Source organism: Pungitius pungitius, chromosome 21 (assembly GCF_949316345.1).
Source record: "Pungitius pungitius chromosome 21, fPunPun2.1, whole genome shotgun sequence".
In the NCBI taxonomy this organism is placed as follows: Eukaryota; Metazoa; Chordata; class Actinopteri; order Perciformes; family Gasterosteidae; genus Pungitius; species Pungitius pungitius.
The window spans coordinates 547,913-570,016 of record NC_084920.1 but is presented as its reverse complement, the minus strand read 5'-3'; the positions used below and the strand labels follow the sequence as shown (position 1 = coordinate 570,016).

The window sequence follows — 22,104 nt, the reverse complement described above, 5'->3', positions numbered from 1 at the left end:
TGGGAGACACTAGACACATGAAGACACATGAAGACACATGAAACTATTTCAATCTTAGCAATACTCTCACAGAACCCCCCCCCCCCCCCCCCCCCCCCGTTATGATGCTCCAATGGTCTGGTTGTGTAATCGGCTTTCTGTCCTGTGAGGGCAGCAGCAACCTCCTTGTTGTCAGCAGCTCATCAATTCAGATGGTGAACTTTATTAATCACGTTTGCTCGATCTGGAAGGGTGGGGGGCGGGGGGGGGGCAAAGGGAAGGAGAGGGAGAAGGAGTCGAAGAAGGAGAAGGAGGGGAAGGAGGGGGAGACAAGAGTGAGAATGATTTGTGACTGGAGCAAACATTAAGCTCCACTGGATGCATGGACTTTGAACCCTGGAAGGAGGGGGTGAGGGGGGTAAGAGGGTGAAAATGCATGTCAACTGATACGTAGGATGATAGAAGGATGATCAGGGTGTTGGATGACAGATTTAAGGACAAGCGTGTTGCTGGAGGAGTGACAGGGACTTCTTCATGGGTCCAGGGACCTGTGGTTAAAGGGTGATCACTGCATCCATTGACTGGTTAAATGAGAAGTGAGAGGATGACAGAGGTACAACAGGACTATAAAGGGAAGCTTTAAAGACATATAGGAGGTTAGGAGGGTACAGAGGATTGGTAAAAACTAATACATGGTGATATATAACCCTCAGAGGGGCATAAAGGGACGACATTGGGCACAGTTGGCTGATAGAGGGGCGTGTTGAAGGGTTAGAGAGATGATGGAAGGGTGTAAAGGAGAGTTAATGGGCTTTGAAGTGATCCCACGTGGACATGAATGGACAGTAGTTGGGCATGAAGGAGAACAGAGGTGTCAGTTAGGTCAATACGAGTATAAAGGGAAGCTTTAAGGGTTTAGTGTATGACTACAGAGGAAGGTAACGGCATCGACATGGTGCTGGAAGGTGTAAAGGGATGATAGGAGGGTATGTGATGTGATGGATGGATTAGAGGACTACTGGTTGGTGAAGGGGTATAAAGAGATTACACAGGGGTACCGCTATTGTGCAGGATTTTAAGGATATAGAAGTTTTAGGGGCACGTAGGATGCTAGATGGGTACCAAGGGTATTAAGGGATTAAGTATCAATGAGGAGAGAGGTGACATTTGGGTAAAAAGAAGTTACAAAGGGACGATTTGATAGGAGGATGGTGCAGTAGGAGCTGCATGATAATGCAGAAGGGTTTAAAGAGATGGTTAAAAGAAGGGAAATGAGGGTGCAGATGATGATGGTGATTATCAGGTGGTCTAAAGGTTTAAATAGAGGTATAAATAGATGACCCAGGGGTAAACATAGCTGTGAGAAAGTAAGGAGGATTATTGATGCAACACGGTGAGACAATAGCTGGCTATGAAGGATAATAAAGGCTCATGAAGGGATTATGAAAGATGAAAGAGGGCAGAATATGAGGGTTTATGAAGTGGATATGTGGGGTATGCTCATGGGGGGGGGGGGGTAAACGTGAGATTAGAGTGGTGTTGTTGGGCCGTGGGGCGTGTTGAGGACCGACTGGAGGCTTCACCAGAAGAACAAGAGGCACAAAGAGACGTCCACGCAGTCAGAAGTGATGGTACCCGGATGGAAAAGGGAGGGGTCCTGGGTGGTGGAACCCGGGGGGGCAACAAGGTGGATGAAACAGAGGATGAAAGGTGGTGTGAAGGCAACAAGCTGGACTTTGGTCTTCTTTCTAATAAATCTTCAAAATATCTATTCATGTAGACGTCACGACACGACTTTCATGTTATTAAACACACACACACACACACACACACACACACAGACACACACACACACACACACACACACACACACACACACATGAACATGAACATGAACAAAACCACTTCGGGTTGTTAAACACTTCAATTAAATCCTCCAACTAGAGGCCTCCTGACTCAGTGTGAGACTCAGCAACTAGGCCAGAAAACACAACAATATCAACAATTACCTTCAGCAGCACTTCTGTGTGTGTGTGTGTGTGTGTGTGTGTCTGTGTCTGTGTGTGTGTGTGTGTGTGTGTGTTGGGTGAGAATGGGTTCATCTGCAAAGATGGCTTATTTAAGGTTTTGCAATTCAGCAGGGTGGCTGTTCATTTACATGAGACGAGCTCATTAAAACCCCGGGGGGGGGGGGGGGGGGGGGCAGAGGGTGAGCGAGGGAGAGGAGGGGCAGGAGAAGAGGAGGTAAGAGAAGGGAAGAGGATGGAGAAGATACTAAACTAGAAAATGCATTTCCTGCTGAAAATGCGTTGGAATGCAAAAAGCTGAATTTAATTTCAAAAAGTTGCTTAAAGTACAGAAATGAAACAAGCTGAAATTATTCTAAACATTGCTGAAAGAATAGAAAAGGCTGAAATACATTTAAAAATGGCTGAAAATACAGAAATGAGAAAAGCTGAAATGAACTTGAAACAATTGCAAAAAAACTGAAATGGGAGAAGCTTCTATGAATTTGAAATCACAGAAATAATAAAAGCTGAAATTAATTTCAAAAAGTTGCTTAAAATGCAACACACTGAAATTATTCTAAACATTGCTGAAATAGAAAAGGCTGAAATACATTTAAAAATTGCTGAAAATACAGAAATGAGAAAAGCTGAAATGAACTTGAAAGAATTGGAAAAAACAGAAATGGGGGAAGCTTCTATGAATTTGACAAAATACAGAACTAATAAATGCTTAAATTACTTCTAAACATTGCTGAATCTTTTTCATTCAAACTTAATAATGAACTTGGTAAATGGACTTGTACACCGCTTTGCTAGTCTTCTGACTACTCAAAGCCCTTTAATACTAGATGACATCTCTCACCCATTAATACACTGATGACACAACCTACCATACACATTGGCACCTGCCCATGTGCACAGAATAAACAAGACAGGAGAAGATCCTGGCAACAAGTCAAAATAAACCATTTTGCATGGTTGGTGAGTGCCTCAAAAGTTTGCAAATAGTGTAGAAATTACTGAGAGCTTCGTGGCGGTCGGTCCCATCAAAAACGCCCCTGGATACTTCCGGATAAGTTAACCGTCATGTTTTGATGACGTCATAGAGATGCGCGGTTTTGTGAAATAAAGATGGACGCATACAGCGCCAATGACTAATACAAGTACTACGTGTTTCACTTGGACAATTAAATGTTAGTGGACACACACAAATACTACAGCCCCCATCTCGATTACAATTGTTCACTCCTCAGTGCGCAGTTTCGCCCACCAGCGGACCCCCTCCTCCCCCCTAACCCCGGCTGGTCCACCGTAACTTTTGACGTGCTTTTTAACCGACGGACCTTCTTGCGGTCCGATGAAGGTTATTAATAGTATATTAAGTTGACGCTTTGTTGCGTAAAATAAAGACCAAACGATCTCCTGTCATTCGCGTAAGAAAACAAACTCACGTGTCTGCAGCTCAATCACCGAAAGAACAACGTCACGCCCCTCCCCCGTAACTTTTGACGTGCTAACGGACCTTCTTGCGGTCCGCGAAAAGGTTATTAATAGTATCACTCGCGTAAGAAAATAAACTCACGTGCCTGCAGCTTAATGACAACACCGAATGAACAACGTCACACTCCCGCTTTAAGTTTCCAGCGGGGAGTAGCCTCGTTAGCAGTTTAGCTAGCTAGCACTCTATCACTTATCGCTCTCACATGTTTGAAATATCTTACGGTCCAGCCTCCACATTACTTACGGTCTGCTCGTCCCGGGTCTCCGTCCCAACTCACGACACGCACGTCCATACGTACGGTTAGCTAAACACGGTTAAACCTACACGTCCATGTACGGTTAGCTAAACACGGTTAAACCTACACGTCCATGTACGGTTAGCTAAACACGGTTAAACCTACACGTCCATGTACGGTTAGCTAAACACGGTTAAACCTACACGTCCCTGCGCAGTGGATGACTCCTGAGCTACGTCTTTATGTCCATCGATCACCAGCTGGTCGCTAATGAGCTCAAAGTGAAGAGAGTGAAGAGATTTAGACAAAATCCACACCTCAAACAAATGCTTCCTGGAGCAAAACTATTTGTGGTAGCCAAAAAATAATGGCATTTTGAGGGACCCAAGACTCTACCGAACGCATGAGTGTAGTTTTTATGTCTCTATGTGTTTTAAAACTGCTCAAACAGCCGTTTACAAACAGTGTACCGTCTGTGTGTTTTTTTTAAAAATGTCGGCAGATTTGTATGGAAGCTTATGGGGCTCGGGGCAGACTTTGTCTCACAATCGGGCTCCTCACGCAAAAAGTAAATAACTCTGAGATTCCAAACTTATACGAGTCCAACCAGCACAAGCACAGCTAATGTTTTCTTTTTAAATGAAGGCTGAAAAGTGAATATTGTGGCCGTAAAGATAAAAGTGCCTCTTTTTTTTTTACTGAATCCTGACACGGCGCTCACTCTAAATCCCGGGACAATCTGGAAAACTCCACTCTAAATTCGAAAGAAACCCCAAAACTAATGAAACATAATTAGTGATTATGAAAAAACTAAAATAGATATCAACAAGCTGTTTTTTTAATGAAATTGTTAAGACTTGTGGCAACATTTTAAAGTTTAAATGGTGTCTCTAGCTGAAAGATTGGAAAAGCTGAAAAAGTTGAAAGTTGAACAAGTTTTGAGAGGATTTGAAAATTTAATCCATTGGAAACCATGTTAAAAAGTTTGATGTTTTTAATTTATATTAATTCAATTATAAGAGCTAAAAAGCTGAAAAGTCATAGCACCCCTCCCCTGAAGGAGCTGAACATTTTAATATTTGAATGGTCTTAATAGCTGAAAGTGTGAAGGAGTTGAAAGGTGCGGCGGAAGAAATAGAATAAAAAAAAGGCGGAATAAAGAAAAGAAGAACAATACTTGGAATGCTTGAAGCATTCCAACTAATGAGAAGGAGAGAGAAAGAGGAGGGTGAGATGAAGACAGAAACACTGCCGGAGAAGAAAGTGTGTGTGTGTGTGTGTTTGTGTGATTTTGTTTTTGTCCTCTTCATCATTCAGAGTAACACAACTCCCCAACCTCTCGACAGAACCCCCCCCCCCCTTTGGCGTTGAACCCCCCCCCCCCCCCCCCCTCCGGCCGGTCCTATCAGTGGGCCGGTGGTGATTATCCTAATGGCTCCTGTAATGGTATATTTAAAACTCTGCCAGATCAGAGTGTTTTTTTGGAGCTCAGCCCCCCCCTTACCCCCCCATCACCCCCCCAAGTGAGATTTCCTGGCCTAATATAAGAGGGTTTGAACGTGGTCCTGGACTGGATCCTTTCCATTTAGTTCACTACGGCGTGAAAAAAAACAATAAAAAACTCTTTCATTCAGCAAAATGCAAAGGAGACTCATTTAATCACTTAATCACGATCTCGTTAGGTCACTTTTTATTCACCTCCTCGTCAGTTGTTCATTCATTCGCCCCCTCACTTCCCCATCATGACAGCAGCTCGCTTACTTCCTGTTGAGATGGACTGTCACCTGCCAATCACTGTGTAGCCCCGCCCTAAAGAGGGAAGTAATTTTCCCATAGACTTCAATACAATAAGATATCTACAGTGTGACATCGTCATGTACCTGCCATGTTGACAGATAAACAACATGTGGCCTGGTGTTCAGGACGATAGCATCATTCGCAGAGCGAGCAGCTCCTCAGGAGCTTCAGTCACATGTTTGCGTTGTTGCCTCGTAGAGTTTCTCTCAGCAGCTGATTGATGCTGACCTTGACCTTGACTTTATTGCGAGTGTGGATCAGCCATCAATATTTATACGTTATGTTCTGTTTCTGCTCCATTGAGACGTCGCTGTAATCGTCTCTGAGACGTCTTTCATCTCGTGATATCGATGTCTTCAGGGCGCCAAGCTTCACGTACGCAGCCACGATGACGCGTAAATCCCAACACATGGAATCTCACTGCTCCCCCCTCTTCACTTCCCCCTCCCTTTCCTTGTTTCACCCTTTCACTCATGTTTTCTCTGCTATCCTCTCCTCATGATTTATTGACTTCTCTCATCCTGTGTTAGATACCCCCCCCCCCCCCGTCTCCTGTCATGGCCGAATGAGCGTGTCCTTGATCTCAGGCTCCCCCCCCCGCTATCCCTCAGACGGTCCTCTGTTTCTGGGACGAGGCTCTGCCCTCCGACCCCCCCGTCGGCTGCTGGGGGGGGGCGGCTGACAGGCGCCACCGGACTGCTCATCTCCTTGGGGAGTTCAGAGGGAGGAGGAGATGTTTCACACTCGTGTTGGAATGCCCCCCCTCTGGGTTGAGATTTAGTTTGAAGGGTGGGAGGGGTCACAGAGAGGGAGCAACCCATCAGCTGGTCCTAATTAGGTGATGGAGGTGGGAGGGGTTACGGGGGGGGGGAGGCGACTCCTCAGCTCACCTGCTAGGAGCCGCTGAACAAGCCGACGCGTCTGTCAATGGAAAAATGACCTCCTCCTTCCCCAGTGGAGCTTCAGAAGGTTCAAATCGACCAGAAACAAACGAGGAGAAGGGTTAGGACCTCAGGGTCACACCTCTGTGACGAGTGTCATTGTGATTGTATTGTTACACATATACTTATTACATGTGTTTTTCATCACGGTCGTTGGCAGTGGACAACGACAGGAAGTGACCACAATTGGGCTAAGAAGGAGCGCTATCTCACTTGTAGAGAGACCTGTCAATCACAGCAAGCCCCGCCCTTGGTCTGGGGTCAGGTGTTTATTTCTCCTGAAAGACCTGATTGTTGGTGTTTGTTATAAGAGGCATGTGGAGGACAGACACACACAGACACACACACACACACACACACACACACACACACACACCCTGTGTGATGCTGCTACTGGGGATTGTCGACCATGAAGTCCAGCCTGCACCACCTTCAGGTCGTCCATTTCCGCCTCTTATTAAGAGGGACATGTTGACCATCAGGCGGCCCTGAGACCAGGGAGGCGGGGGGTTGGGGGGGGGGGGGGTTACGGGGGTTGTGTTGGAGCAGGTTGTTATGGGTAATGGGGCTGCAGATTCGTGCAGATAGATAGTTTAATTAAGCATGAGAGAATTTAAGCCCCCGTCGACCAGGGGTGAAAAATGAGCTCCGAGGGCGAATGGAGCCAGAGGAGGGGGGGGGGGGGGGCGTTTGTGTGTGTGTGTGTGTGTGTGTGTGTGTGTGTGTGTGTGTGTGTGTGTGTGTGTGTGTGTGTGTGTGTGTGTGTGTGTGTGTGTGTGTGTGTGTGTGAAGAAGTTGGTGTGCATGGAGTGGAGATGTAATGTGATGTTAAAGACACATTATTTCCAATACAACAGCACGTTGTGTACACATCTCATAATAATAATAACACATGTTATTTGTAAGGCGCTTTTGAAAATACTCAAAGATGCTTTACATGGTTAAAATAAACGTATAAATACAATAAAACACAGCGTTATTATGAGAATGTTTTAATGCTTCCTCTGGTTTTTAATGTTCATTTTTAAGTTATACTTGTAGTCATGGTTCACTTTAATGTTTCCTGCTAACAATGAATTATTATCTCAGCTCACTTTCACGTCCCATCTGACTTCAATGCGCTAGTTTAGCCGATTCAAAAATATTACAATTGTTAAACATGTATTTATTTCTCTGTTGTTCCCCTCTGACGTACCTGCACATTAAGAAATGAAAATAGTAGAAATATCTTCAAAATAAAACATCCTGCGTCTTTATGTCATTATTTCATTTCATAGATATAAAAGGTTCCAAATGATGGTAAAGTTAAATCAAAACCTCGCTGATCATTTTGTAAATCTAAACCTGTCGGATGGTTTATTTAACCTAACCGGTTATTAATCCTCCATGGGGGGGGGGGTGTAGAGGAGCTTCGACACCATGTCTCTGCATCTGAGAGTAGGACCTCCGTGTGTTTCATTACCTGCAGGACACCCTGTCAGGTTCTAAGAGCTCATTTGGAGGTGAGATATTGAATGCAGATGGCACTAAAAATTAGGGGGGGGGGGGTCTTTGTCTGCTTCGCCTGTTAATGGCTCCTGTCCCCCGCTGCCTGGTAGGAGTCGCTCAGTTAGCGCCATTAGCATGCACGGGGAGTCGCCTCAGCTAAACATTTAGCACAGAGGAAACCGTGACTCACTGTGGACTCATGAGGGGGGGGGGGGAGTCACGATGCAACCCAAATGGTTTGTGTGAGTGATTCCAGCCCCCCAGCGTGGTGCTTCTGGAGCCTCTGAACAGCTCGTCTCTGGTGTATATAGCTAACTGGTCCGAATGGGGTTTTTCCTGGTTTGGGGGTTATTTGGAGAGACATCAGCGACAGTCATGTGACCTGCTGTAAGTTGCATGCTGGGAAATAATCACTCTTAACAACGATCACTTAGCATTTTTTTACCCCTAAAGTTCTGAAATGGAAGCGGTGCGCTCGGTTTCTCATCTACAGCGAGCGGCTCTTTCACTTCGACTGTCCTTCCGTCTTTCTGTCTCTTTCACTTGTCCCTTTGTCAGCCTGAGACTCACACCATGAGGACTGTGGTGGTCCCACATGGGCTGACACCCCCAGAAGGTTAAGAGGAACCAGCAGCAGCTCATCTCACAGACTCAGACTGAAGATAATAATACCGAACCCTGACCTCCCTGACAGGGACATTAAAGTTGGTTCTGATCTGATCCAGTTGGCTTTTAGCACAGGTATTAAGTCCGGATTGATGTCTAAATGGTGGATGTCCATTGGCTCCATTTCCACAGAGGCCACGCCCCCTCGTTCTCATAATGTTTACCTTCTGTTGTTAGGATTATCGTCCCGTCATCGGTTCCCATCACGAGACATGCTGACACAGCTTGTTGTCTTGTTCTCCAAGCGGAGACGAGTCCCGAGGACGTGCAGAGACATCCTGTCCTCCAGTTGTCCTCAGCTCGGAGAGATCCAGCCCGAGTTCAGCCAAGTTTGACTCATCAAACATTCAGCTGCAGGGCCCCCCCCGACCATCCGGCTGGTCCCCTTGTTCCCTGGAAGACTACCTGGCTGTGCTTCACGCTGCTCTGCACCAGCCTGTTGGTTTATTTTTAATCTGTATTTGTCCTGTTGGGGCCTCGGTCAAAACACCCCGGCTAAGCTTTGGAGCGTCTCCTCACCTTACAGTCTGCACACATCGGCTGCAGAGGAAGTTTGCTAAGAGGCTTAAACTGTGGGGGGGGGGTTGCACCAGTCTGGTTAAACCAGGAGCAGGAACAACAATCTCTTGTTTCAAGTCTTGAAATGTACAGACTGTGAGGTTCTGCTGCTTTTAAATGCGGGTTTAAGGGTTTAGAGGTCAGAGAAAGAAAAACAGTTACCTGTCAGAACGGAGAGTATGTTTACGATAATGCGGACTAATATCCATAATGGGAGGTCAGGGCATCGTTTAGCATTAGCATTGAGCTCCATGCAGCCTTTGACTTCCTGCCTGATCCATCCACGGGTTTGTTTTGTGGACCCTTCGTCCCTCGTGTTGTTCCCATGTTGGTTAACTGTTCCTCCCGGACCTAAACTGACCCCTCCCTCTCTCCGTGTCCCCTCCAGCCTGCGAGCTGATGAACCAGGGCATACTGGCGCTGGTCACCTCCACCGGCTGCGCCTCGGCCAGCGCCCTGCAGTCCCTGACGGACGCCATGCACATCCCCCACCTGCACATCCAGAGGAACAGCGAGGGCTCGCCGCGGACCGCCTGCCAGTTCAACCCCAGCGCGGGGGGGCAGCGCTACACCCTGGCCGCCCGGCCGCCCGTCCGCCTCAACGACGTCATGCTGACCCTGGTGGAGGAGCTGCGCTGGCAGAAGTTCATCGTGTTCTACGACGTGGAGTACGGTACGTGATCCGGGCTTCAGGTGTTAAAGGCGTGTGAGAGGCTGCTGTCTGCTGGGTTGGGCAACCAGTGAGGTCTGGTCACTCTGCTGCTGTATTTACACATTTACAGCAGCAGAGTGACCTTGTGATACCTCCTCTGCTCACACAGCTCTGCTCTTCAGGTGGTAAAACATGTTTTTACCACCTGAGCTTGTGTTTCTCTGTGCAGAGAAACAAAGGAGAAGGCTCTTGGGTCCGTTTAATGCTCTCAGAGATGAGAGTGTTGACGGTGTTCTGTGTTCTGTATGGATTTTAAAGCACATTTATTTCACTAATTAATTACATTAATAAATAAATTGACTGCATTAATAATAATAACTTGTCTAGAACATAAAATGGCTTTCCAGTTTCACTTTGCACGGAGAGACGGTGAGAAACACGCAGTGTGTTTCACAACTTGAACATGAAGCAGGGCCTTCAACACCAATCATGTTACATATCTGGTGATGTATTTGGAAGCTGTGCCTCTCATTTAGTTCCTTTTTGTTCAGATGCTACAATGCAGATGTTACACATGCAGATGTTACACATGCAGATGTTACACATGCAGACCATCACTAAAAGTCACAACAAGAGGAGCCGCAGGCTTGAATGATTGTGAAGGATTGTGGAGCTAAATATCGACCACGGACTCTAAAACTTGTTTGTCATGGTTTCCTGGGAGGACTTCATCCTTCAAGAACAAACTGGGGGGGCTCACGGTGTCACCGATGCTTCATGGGGGGGGGGAGCAGCGAGGCTGCAGTAGTTCTCTTCCTTCAAACGAGCAGAGGTTTCTGGGCTCTCGTAGGGTTTCTCTCGTGTGGGTCGAATATCCTCTGAAAACAACGTACATCAGCGCTCAGTCTGGGTCTTCAGACATGCATCAGCATCCGTCACATTAATGGTCACATTATGTGGGCACAATGGGGAGTAATTACCCTGCGTGAAAGGAAATGTAGTACATTGTATTCCTCTAGAGAAATGTCTCTATAACAATGGCTGATGCTCAGGTATCTATACTCATCTCCATGCTATAATGAAAGGACCTCACTTCACTTCACGGGAGGATGTGTGACCTCTGACCCTCTGACCCTGGGGTCTCACGAGCACACAGTCAGATCCCTGCAGGAGAAACACCGTTTCATAAGAAGCAGGACGTGAGCAGAAAGGGAAACGATGCAAGTAGAAATAGTACAACTTTAAATAAGTAAATCTTTATTGAGCCTTGATATCACTTACAGACACTTGGACAGATGTTAGGCTTAAATACAGCTGCACTGAAGACTTCTTCTTGTTACCATAGCGATACATGACTTTTACATCGCAGAGAAACAAGCCCAGGGGGAGAGAAATGTGAGGGCTGGAAAACGCCTGATACTGCTGGGGGGGGCAGATGATGTTCCTTCTCATTTCCTTTCCTCCGCCCTTAGACAGCCAGAAATGTTTATAACTTCCTCAACGTGACACCGTTGTCTCTTGTTCTCACGTCAAGAGACAACCAGCCGGTAGTTGTGGTAAATTCTGGACCCGGGGGGGTCATGATGACATCATCAAATCATACCCAAGATCAGCTGGTGCTCCACGCGCACACTCACACAGACACGCACACAGACACGCACACATGTCAGCTTGTTGTGAATGATAATGTTGATTCTGTATTCATAACTAGACAATGTTATTTTAAAGTCTTAGTGAGCATAATTAGCGTAGCTTATATAGCATAGTGTATGTAGCATAGCTTATATAGCATAGCTTGTACAGCTTAGCACTGATTGATTCTAGTCTCTCATTTTAAAGGTTGATGCTTTTCTCATCTTCTGTATATATATATATATATATATATATATATATTAGGGCTGTCAAATGATTAAAAATTTTAATCAAATTAATTAGAATTTTCAGTGGATTAATCATGATTAATCACACCTGAATCCTAACCATTTTTTCTTTCTGAAATGCATACTAAAGATAAATAACAGGACACAGATACATAATTATCATTATTATTATTTTTTACATAAATACATGTTATTGATATTTGATTTTTTAATTCATTTCAGAAAATAATCAAAGCAATGTTATTATGATCAGTTACAGACTGCATGGCTCTAGAAGGGTCTTGAGCCTCTGCAGTTTATCCCACTCTGCTGTGAGTTTGTGCTCCTGAGGGCTGCGATGACCAGACATGACCAGACATGTCAACCCTCCCGATGTTTCAAAGCCCCTCCCGAAAATATCCCGGACCGACCTTTCTCCCGATTTCCCCCCGAACAACAATATTGCTGCACCACCCGCCGACTGGCGCTGCAAAGAAATCCGCTAGCACCCCCCATTTCAGTGTGAAATATTCCCATACCTGGGAGGATTTAGATCGCATTGGCTTCTCTTCCTCCGCATGTTTCAGAACAGTATTACGGGTCTCTCCGATGGTCTTTCCTTTACCTCAGCGCTGCTCTTTTTTTTTTTCTTAGCAAAGCTCTGCTGGGCGGAGCTTTTGTTTTTCTCTGTTCTGCTGCGCGAGAACGAGGGTGGGGGGGGGGGGGGGGGGGGTGCGGGTCTCTGGCGCAAACGACTTGCTGAACCTGACGGCGTGACATATGCCTGCAGGTGGCAGTAATGTGTTGTATAGGATGAAGTGCATTCCCTAGAGGAAGAGGCACTTTACTGACCTGAATAATTTGTCACATTGCGCATGCGTGAAATGCGTCAAAAAAATTGACGTAATTAACAACAAACAGCTGATTAACGCCGTTAACGCGCTATTTTTGACAGCCCTAATATATATATATATATATATATATATATATATATAGCAGATATTTGGGTAAACGTGTGATCAGTTGAATGAGTCAAAGCACAGCGTGAATCAGCTTCTCCAGATGGGAAGAAGTTTATTTGGATTTCCACATTTAGAAAAGATCTGTAGAACTAGAACATGTCCTCATATGGACACATAAGGATTCTTTCATATCGTCTGAGCTCATCTTCACATCGTGTGATTGTCTGCAGACACAGAGCCAACATCCCGATAAGGTAACCTCATTATCAGGCCTTTTGATAAGAACATGTAAAAAAGATCAAATAACAGCCGACTCGTCCTCACACCCGGTTCAGTGTCAGTGTCAAAGGAAAAGAAGCCTACCCTGTTTCCTCCTCTGTTTCCTCCTCTGTTTCCTCCCCTGTTTCCTCCTCTGATTCCTCCCCTGTTTCCTCCTGTTTCTTCCTGTATTTCCTTCCGTTTCCTCCTGTTTCCTCCCATTTCCTCCCCTGTTTCCTCCCCTGTTTCCTCCCCTGTTTCCTCCTCTGTTTCCTCCCCTGTGTCCTCCTCTGTTTCCTCCTCTGTTTCCTCCTGTTTCTTCCTGTATTTCCTTCCGTTTCCTCCTGTTTCCTCCCATTTCCTCCTCTGTTTCCTCCCCTGTTTCCTCCCCTGTTTCCTCCCCTGTTTCCTCCTCTGTTTCCTCCCCTGTGTCCTCCTCTGTTTCCTCCTCTGTTTCCTCCTGTTTCTTCCTGTATTTCCTTCCGTTTCCTCCTGTTTCCTCCCATTTCCTCTTCTGTTTCCTCCCCTCTTTCCTCCCTTTGCGGCCCGCCCACATCTCTCATCTGATGATTTCTCATTATACTACGAAGTCATCTCGCCTCGTCATCCAACATATGTAGATCTACGTCCTGGAGAACATCTGGGCTTGTTTTACCCAAACAACGCATCACCAGACCTCCGGCTCCTCGGAGCTCTTCACGTTAAGCTCTTTAAACTTTACAATTCAAATCCTCTCCGTCGTCCTCTTGGCCTCCTCATTTGCTTTTAATCAGCAGAAGGAGCCTCCTTCGTTGGGCTAAACTGTCCGAGAGGATTACAGCGGTCTGAGAGCCACTCGGCCCTTCTTCATGTGTTGTTGTGCAAACACAGCGGCTTCTGATGGGCTCACACGAGGTCGCGACCTCACAGCAGGGTTGTGGTAATTTGTGTACTAAATATAAACCTCTTGCTCTGCTATGCAAAGATCACAGAAACACATCCTCTCAGACATGAAACCCTCTGCTTTGGGTTATTAATGCATCATTCTGTCCGTGTCGTCGTCACTAATTAATGAAACATCCAGCAGGCCTTAGTGTGTCTGTGTGTGTGTGTGTGTGTGTGTGTGTGTGTGTGTGTGTGTGTGTGTGTGTGTGTGTGTGTGTGTGTGTGTGTGTGTGTGTGTCTGTGTGTGTGTGTGTGTCTGTGTGTGTGTGTGTGTGTGTGTGTGTGTGGGTGTGTGTGTGTGTCGCATTGTGAGGACACCTGCTGTCTCCACATGCAGTCCGCTGATCGCTCTCTCCCATTGATGTCTCTTTAAAGATGTTTTCTAATTTGTCGCTGATGGCGGCGTGGCGCGGGGGGGGGGGAGGGGGGGGCGGAGTCACAGGGTTGTTTTTCTTTGATGCCAGATGCTCCGAACGTCTGAGGAATGGCACCTCGCGTCAGGTGGACGACTCAATCAAAGACCTTAAATGTACGAATGCATCCATCAAAGGGTTAAGGTTCAAAGTGCAGCCTCAGTGTGAAGGCCTTTACACACACACACACACACACACACACACACACACACACACACACACACACACCAAGGCCACGTAACAAAACGTAGAATCTCCTTTTAGTGACTGGTTCTGAGGGTAGTTGAGGTCCTTCTGGTCATAAGTAACAGTTGATGTGTTTTAGGCTTTTATTGTGAAAGGGGCGTCTCGCTCTCTGTGACCTCGGGTGTCGTCTCCTCGCCGTCTGACCCAAAGCTGAGAGGCGAGCAGAATACAAAGGAGCCGATCAATGGACGACAAATCGCTCCCCTTCGTTAAATCCACAGCAGCAGGCCGCGAGCCAATCGGCTCGTCTGGAAGGGAAGCTTCTGGTCTGGGATCCTCTCAGGAGAACCTGCTGCTGAGGCAACACGACCACAATCCTTCACTGCAGAAACCATGCTGCAACACAGCGAAGAGAGGCAGGAGAGAAGGAGGAGAGAAGAAGGAGAGAAGAGTGAACCTGCGGAAGGACACCATAGGTGGAGGGAAGCATGCTGCTACGCTAACTAGCAGCTTCAAACTGATCCAGTCCTCCAGTCACATGGCATGGGGGGGACCATGGTGTACATGATGATAACGACTCATCAATCTGATTATACCATTCTAATCATTTTCGTGTCCCAGTTAACATCTTCTCACTGATCACTAACAAAGTGGATCTGACTCATACGTTTGGTGTCATGGACCCTAAAGTATCTCACATCACATCCAGCAGGAAGTCTCTCCTCACGTCTCCTCGTGAGGCTGTTTGGAGTTGAGCAGAATGCGGCATCTCTGCTTTCTGCATTAAAACCCATCAGCAGGTTGCAGCGTGCGGTCTGAGTGTGTTACCGTGGCGACAGCAGCCGCCTGCCGGGGGTTCAGCCAGAAGACAACGATTCATCATTTAAGTTTACAGACATGGGAGACGTGTCCTCACGGGGACACCTGCTGGGTGAGACGTGTCCTCACGGGGACACCTGCTGGGTGAGACGTGTCCTCACGGGGACACCTGCTGGGTGAGACTTGTCCTCACGGGGACACCTGCTGGATGAGACTTGTCCTCACGGGGACACCTGCTGGGTGAGACGTGTCCTCACGGGGACACCTGCTGGGTGAGACGTGTCCTCACGGGGACACCTGCTGGGTGAGACTTGTCCTCACGGGGACACCTGCTGGGTGAGACGTGTCCTCACGGGGACACCTGCTGGGTGAGACGTGTCCTCACGGGGACACCTGCTGGGTGAGACTTGTCCTCACGGGGACACCTGCTGGGTGGTGTGATGCTCCACTTCCTGTCAGGACCTTTGACTGCGATGCTGTGACGGTCCTCCCTGATTCCAGGAAATATGCAACTATTGCACAAATATTTGTGACCCTTTGTATCGCTGCGCCTTATAAAAGCACCCGTATACAAGGTATATGTGTGTGTGTGTGTGTGTGTGTGTGTGTGCTGCCTTCAGGCAGGAGACACAGTGCAGCTGAAAGCACAAACAACCCTATGTATTTAAGCTGAGTAGAGAGCTTCTGAGTAGAGAGCTTCTGAGTAGAGAGCTTCTGAGTAGAGAGCTTCTGAGTAGAGAGCTTCTCCTGCAGCCGGCAGCACGTTGGATTCAATCGATAGAAGATCCTGTGGACCAGGAGTGAACTCCTGGTCCACAGCTTCATGCTGCAAACACCCTGAAACACAATGAAAACACAACAAAGGAAACTGAATATCTCACCTGCTCTTTGAGAGAAGTGGTCGCTGAGCGAGGTGATGACACATCAGTGACCACGAACAGGCCGTGAGGCGTTCAGGTGCACGCTTTGTCTCTTCATTGTCGTCATTAAAACCTTGAAGACGTGGTCTCTGTGAGCTGCACTTTTTAAATCAGTAATATTTACTCTCATACCATGAGTTATTGATTGATAAAAACAAGAACCTCCACCTGCCACACACACACACACACACACACCGAGTCTTCTCTGCATTTAAAGCTCTTTCATTCAGTGAAGCAGCTTGAGAGTGAATAAGAAGGTCCAAGATGGCGGCGCTGACCCAGTGACTGGAGTCATGAGATGAATTCTGACTGATATGTGGGAGGAGGAGGAAGCTTTACTGAAGCATGAACGCTACCTTGTTCCCTTCTGGTATTCATTCATGATCAGGTGGATTAAATCACATTGGATTTCTGTTGATCAGGCCACTTGTAGAGTGTGAATAAGTATAATTCATTATCATTACACCTTGAGTGGAGCCGTGCACATATTACCAGGACCATGAGTAATAAGCTAAACACGGATTGACAGGTCTCTGATAGACCATAAAGCAGCGGATGCTTCAGGGCGGGGCTACACTCTGATTGACAGGTCTCTAACAGACCGTACTGCAGTGCATGCTGGGTCTTTACAATCTGCAACGTCTCAACACAACGACCTTCTGCATTTTGTCAATGAAGTCTGAACGTTAAAGTCAAGACCTCCTCATTATATTCCTTCACATTCATTTGTATCTTTTTTATTTAGTTACTAAACCATTCAATGATACGCGACTACATGGACAGTCTCTCCTTGTAATTAATGATTATCATAATCATATATATATAGATCTATATATAGATCTGTATATATAGAACTATAGATACATCTGCTTTAAACACTTGAGCTTCCACAACAAAGTCATTTATCTCACATCACCTCAGCAGCTGATTTCTGCAGAATTATGAGTCCGACTGACTGAGGACGCTTGTCAGAGTCATGAATCCTCAGCCTGCGGCCTCCTAAATCTCTCCCCCCCCCCCCCCCCCCCCCCCCCCCCTCCTCACTGGGGGCCTGATTGATGGTGTAAGGGGGGTCTGTCTGGGCTGTTCCGACCTGATTAGCTGCCTGTGTGGCACGTGGACCTGAGCTGGGAGGAGGGGGGCGGTGGGGGGGACAGGATGGGGGACAGGAGGAGAAAGGGGGGGACGGGGGGGGTTGGAGTTAAACCAAAATGCTTTTCCTTCAGGAAAGTGTTGGACTTTATGTTGGAGAGGATTCACCCTCAAAGAAACTCTCCTCGGGAGGAGGGAAGGAAGCTTGAAAAGGCCACAGCGCCTCCTCGGCGCCGCGTGCTTCCTCAGAGAAGGAGTCACAGGTGAGATGCTGCGCTACAGGTGGGAATGAGCCCCGCCTCTCGGAGCCTAATGAAGCCCCGTATGGCTGATTTTTAAACATCTGCTGCAGGGATCGTGGAAAGGGGGTCGAGCTCAGAAGCAGTGACCCTGTGAGTGTGTACAGGTCAGTGTTTCAGGCCTCCTTTCAATAGAGAGCAGCAGGAGACCTGACATTAGAGATGTCGGTTTGACCCCAGATGAAGTTTGATCTGTGAGATTTGCAGCTACACCAGGCTAACTAGCTAGCCGAGGCTAACTAGCCTAGAGACGAGTGCAAAGCAGCACGAGTTATGGACGGCATACTCTCCCACTCTGTATTCTCCGGGAGGACCGGCTCTGATGGGTCTGCGGCGCCGGCCTCTGATTGGCTCATTTGCGTAGCGCCCGGGCGAGGAGGAGGGCGGGGCGGCTTGTTAGCGGATGAGGAGCAGCGCTGCATGCTGATGACCACACAGAGAGCATCTCTCATGGCCTGATATACCGTATATTACAGGAATAGTGATGAGTTATGATGGTTATTACTGTTTCTTATTAAATGACCTCACAAACAGAAGGCACGTGTTCTACCTTCTCTGCAGCGATACACAAACAAACAAAGGAACAGCAACGTTTTCCTTGGTTAATGATCCAGCTTCTCAAATCCATGAACCTGCTGCTTTGTATCACCGCTTTGTTTGAGCTGCTTTCAGATTAAAGTTACTGGCAGATTAAATAATGGTGAAAACACAATTTGTTCACCCTGAGAAACAACCTCCGGTTCTCTAAAGCTTCATGAGTTAAAGTGTCATTCTGTGTAGTGACCAGCAGGGGGCGACTCCTCTGCTCCCATAGACGTCTATGAGGAAATGACTCTACTTCTGTGTAGTGACCAGCAGGGGGCGACTCCTCTGCTCCCATAGACGTCTATGAGGAAATGACTCTACTTCTGTGTAGTGACCAGCAGGGGGCGACTCCTCTGCTCCCATAGACGTCTATGAGGAAATGACTCTATTTCTGTGTAGTGACCAGCAGGGGGCAACTCCTCTGCTCCCATAGACGTCTATGAGGAAATGACTCTACTTCTGTGTAGTGACCAGCAGGGGGCGACTCCTCTGCTCCCATAGACGTCTATGAGGAAATGACTACTTCTGTGTAGTGACCAGCAGGGGGCGACTCCTCTGCTCCCATAGACGTCTATGAGGAAATGACTACTTCTGTGTAGTGACCAGCAGGGGGCGACTCCTCTGCTCCCATAGACGTCTATGAGGAAATGACTCTACTTCTGTGTAGTGACCAGCAGGGGGCGCTCCTCTGCTCCCATAGACGTCTATGAGGAAATGACTCTACTTCTGTGTAGTGACCAGCAGGGGGCGACTCCTCTGCTCCCATAGACGTCTATGAGGAAATGACTCTACTTCTGTGTAGTGACCAGCAGGGGGCGACTCCTCTGCTCCCATAGACGTCTATGAGGCATGGAGTCACGTCTTGTTGTTTGAAGACAGAAAGCAGAGCGTCTTTCATCCAGAGACAAACATCTCGATCACTTTGTTGCCGAGCGGCTTCGGCTCAGAGTGTCGTCCTGAAGCGGCGAGCCGCCTTCACGCCGCTTCAGGACGACACTCGGCGAATAGAATCACTGGAGTGGTGGAGGGCGTGATTACCCCCAGCTCCACCCTGACGGAGGTGATGGAGCTCACCGCTCAGGTACAGTAAGCGCATCCTCCATCTTTGTTTCCTGCCCATTAGTTCCTCCGACTGTTGAAAGGTTACATATTGTGTGTGTGTGTGTGTGTGTGTGTGTGTGTGTGTGTTTTAGGGAGGGAATCCACTCACACACAGAGCGAAGTGTATGTTCCCAAAACGAAATGTCACTGCTGTCATTGAGGGTGTGGATGAAAAGGCTAAATTATCACACACAGACACACACACACAGACAGAAAAGTCCTCTGGTTTAAAACCACATATCTATATTTCGATATATCGATATGTTGATGAGTGAGTCTTCTTCTGGGGACCAGGAGAGGAACCTGCTTCCTCAGCGATGTGGGATCAGTTTCCATCACGTCGGCTCTCGTCATGAACAACAGTAACGAGTTTCTGCAGCCTGGAGGCTTCCTCCTCTAATTACCGCATGGCCCAAGGAACAGGAAGCCGTTCACACATTAGCAACTTCGTCATGTCACACGTGACGCTTGTGATCCTCCCTTAAAGCCACTTGTCTGAGTGGAAGGCTCGTGAGAGTCTTCCTTTGGGCTCAAGGTCGGCGTCTGAGGCGGCGTGGACGTGTGCGAGGTCTTTTGTCACGGTGTCACCGCCGGCGGTGACTCAGCGAGCTAATGAGGGCGGCCCGAGGAGCCGAGCAAGGACGGCTGATTAGAGGATGAGTGACGAGAATAAATCACCTCGACCCGCTCTCTGTCTGGGGTCAAAACCTCTCTGCTGCCCGTTCATCCCGTTTCTTTCACTCTCCAGTCGTGTCACAGCGGTTGGATGAGAGTTATCCTTCATGCACAGACTTATTCATACATTCAGTAGTGCTGCTGCTCCAATGAGCATCATTAAAACATGCATCGCCTTTGGCGGAGTCGTGTAAGAAAGCAAACTGCAGATATCTCTGCATGGTGTCACTCTGCTTTGATTCTATTTACTGAGGAATGGACGGATGGATGAATGGATACATGGATGGATGAATGGATGGATGGACAGATCGATGGATTGATGGATGAATGGAAAGATGGATACATGGATGGAAAGATGGATGGATGAATGAATGGATGGATGGATGGATGAATAGATGGACGTATGGATCGATGGATGGACGGATGGATTCATGAATGGATGAATGGAGAGTTGAACCACGTCGGGCTGTGAGATGACCTTCTCCCTTGATGTGAGGTCATGTGATCGTGTGAGGGTTCAGAGGGGGAGCTCACAGTAGACGGAACATGAAGCTTCTTCCCTCTAGAGACGTGTTCATCACCTGGAGATAACTGACCTCTGACCCGAACAGTAAACACCAGGAAACAAAGTGGAGATGCCGAGGTACCTGCCTTCTTTTCATAGCCCTCTGGGTGCTGCCCGTGTGTGCGTTTTTTAACACACTCACAAGTGTATTTTTACACCCATATGGACACCTGAAGCGGATCACTGACTCTTTTCACACTTTTTATTTGGTTCCTCCGGAGCACCGGACCAACCAGACCTTCAAACAGCTTTCCTGATCCTTTAATCCAGCTCAGCTCCGCCTCCTTCTGAACTGCCATTATTATAAAGGTTCTGTCCATAAGCGGAGTACTGTGATGTGCACACACACACACACACACACACACACACCCAGACAGCGTGCTATCTGCAGGCTGCATGCTTCCCTCCATGCACTAGATTTTCTGGAGGCTTTCACCCTTCACTTCCTCTCCTTGCTGCTTTCCTCCGTGCAGAGACCCCTCGGCTCTTCAGAGCAGAGGAGTAACTGCCCGACCTGGTTTGTGTGGAGAACATTAATCTCTCTGTGATAAACGCTACAAACCAAATGAGGTTCTCCGTCTTACCTCCCTGATGGTCTCCAGCGTCTTCCAGGAGAAGGAGACAGATGTGCACAGCTGACGAAACCATTTACACTCTCGGATAACCCAAAGCCTCCCACAGAGAGTCAAACAAACGTCTGAGGAGGAGGAGGAGGAGGAGGAGGAGGAGGAGGTGAATGTAATGGAGAACAAAAACAACACGGCGAGGAAGTGAAGGATAAGTGAGCGGCATGGGGACCATGAGATGAAGCAGCTGCAGCGAGAAGGGCGGCGTGGGAGGAGAGATTCAGTCGGGCTGGGAACAAGCTGTCTGTCAGCGCTAATAGACAGCGAGGGGACGGGGGGGGGGACGGGGGGGGGTCAGGCCAAACAACCGCATTACTTTATATACATCTCCCGGAGGAGCCTTCACCTCTGGAATGAGAACATTTTGAAATAGCTCATGAAGTTCTGGTTGTGTGTGATTGTTGTGACCTGATTCCATTCAGTGTTCACTGATATTCGTCCTTTCAGTCGATAACCCCCACACTCCCCCCCCCTCCCCCCCCCCCCCCCCCTCCAGATATCCGCGGCCTGCAGAGCTTCCTTGACCAGACCTCCCGGCAGGGCGTGGACGTGGCCCTGCAGCGGGTGGACCGCAACATCAGCAAGGTCTTCACCAACCTCTTCACCACCATGAGGACGGAGGAGCTGAACCGCTACAGGGACACGCTGCGCAGGGCCATCCTGCTGCTGAGCCCCCACGGAGCGCACACCTTCATCCAGCAGGTCAGGGGTCGCCTCATGCATGTGTGTGTGCATCCAGAGAAACATGCATGAGCGTGCACGTCTTCTCACAGGTGCATTGCATGCTGGGAGCCCAGTGTTCTCACTTACTGAATAATGACACACCTGCATGTAGTGTGGGACAATCAGTGACTCTGTGTGTTGGAGCGTGTTCATCTGACCTGCACACACACACACACATGCACACGCATAAATGTACACACGCACACACACACACACACACACGCATAAATGTACACACACGCACACGCGCGCGCACACACGCACACGCAAA

General features: G+C 47.9%; 1 protein-coding gene across 3 annotated transcripts in view; it reads left to right on the top strand.

The window, feature by feature from the left end:
• The window catches only part of LOC119212822 (glutamate receptor ionotropic, delta-1-like), a 112,357-nt gene that overhangs the window by 58,234 nt on the left and 32,019 nt on the right, over positions 1-22,104 (top strand). For all 3 annotated transcript variants that reach the window (XM_037463619.2, XM_037463618.2, XM_037463620.2), the window contains exons 3-4: positions 9,563-9,847; positions 21,607-21,812. In XM_037463619.2, the coding sequence (XP_037319516.2) occupies positions 9,563-9,847; positions 21,607-21,812 (491 nt within the window). The remainder of the gene's footprint in view (positions 1-9,562; positions 9,848-21,606; positions 21,813-22,104) is intronic.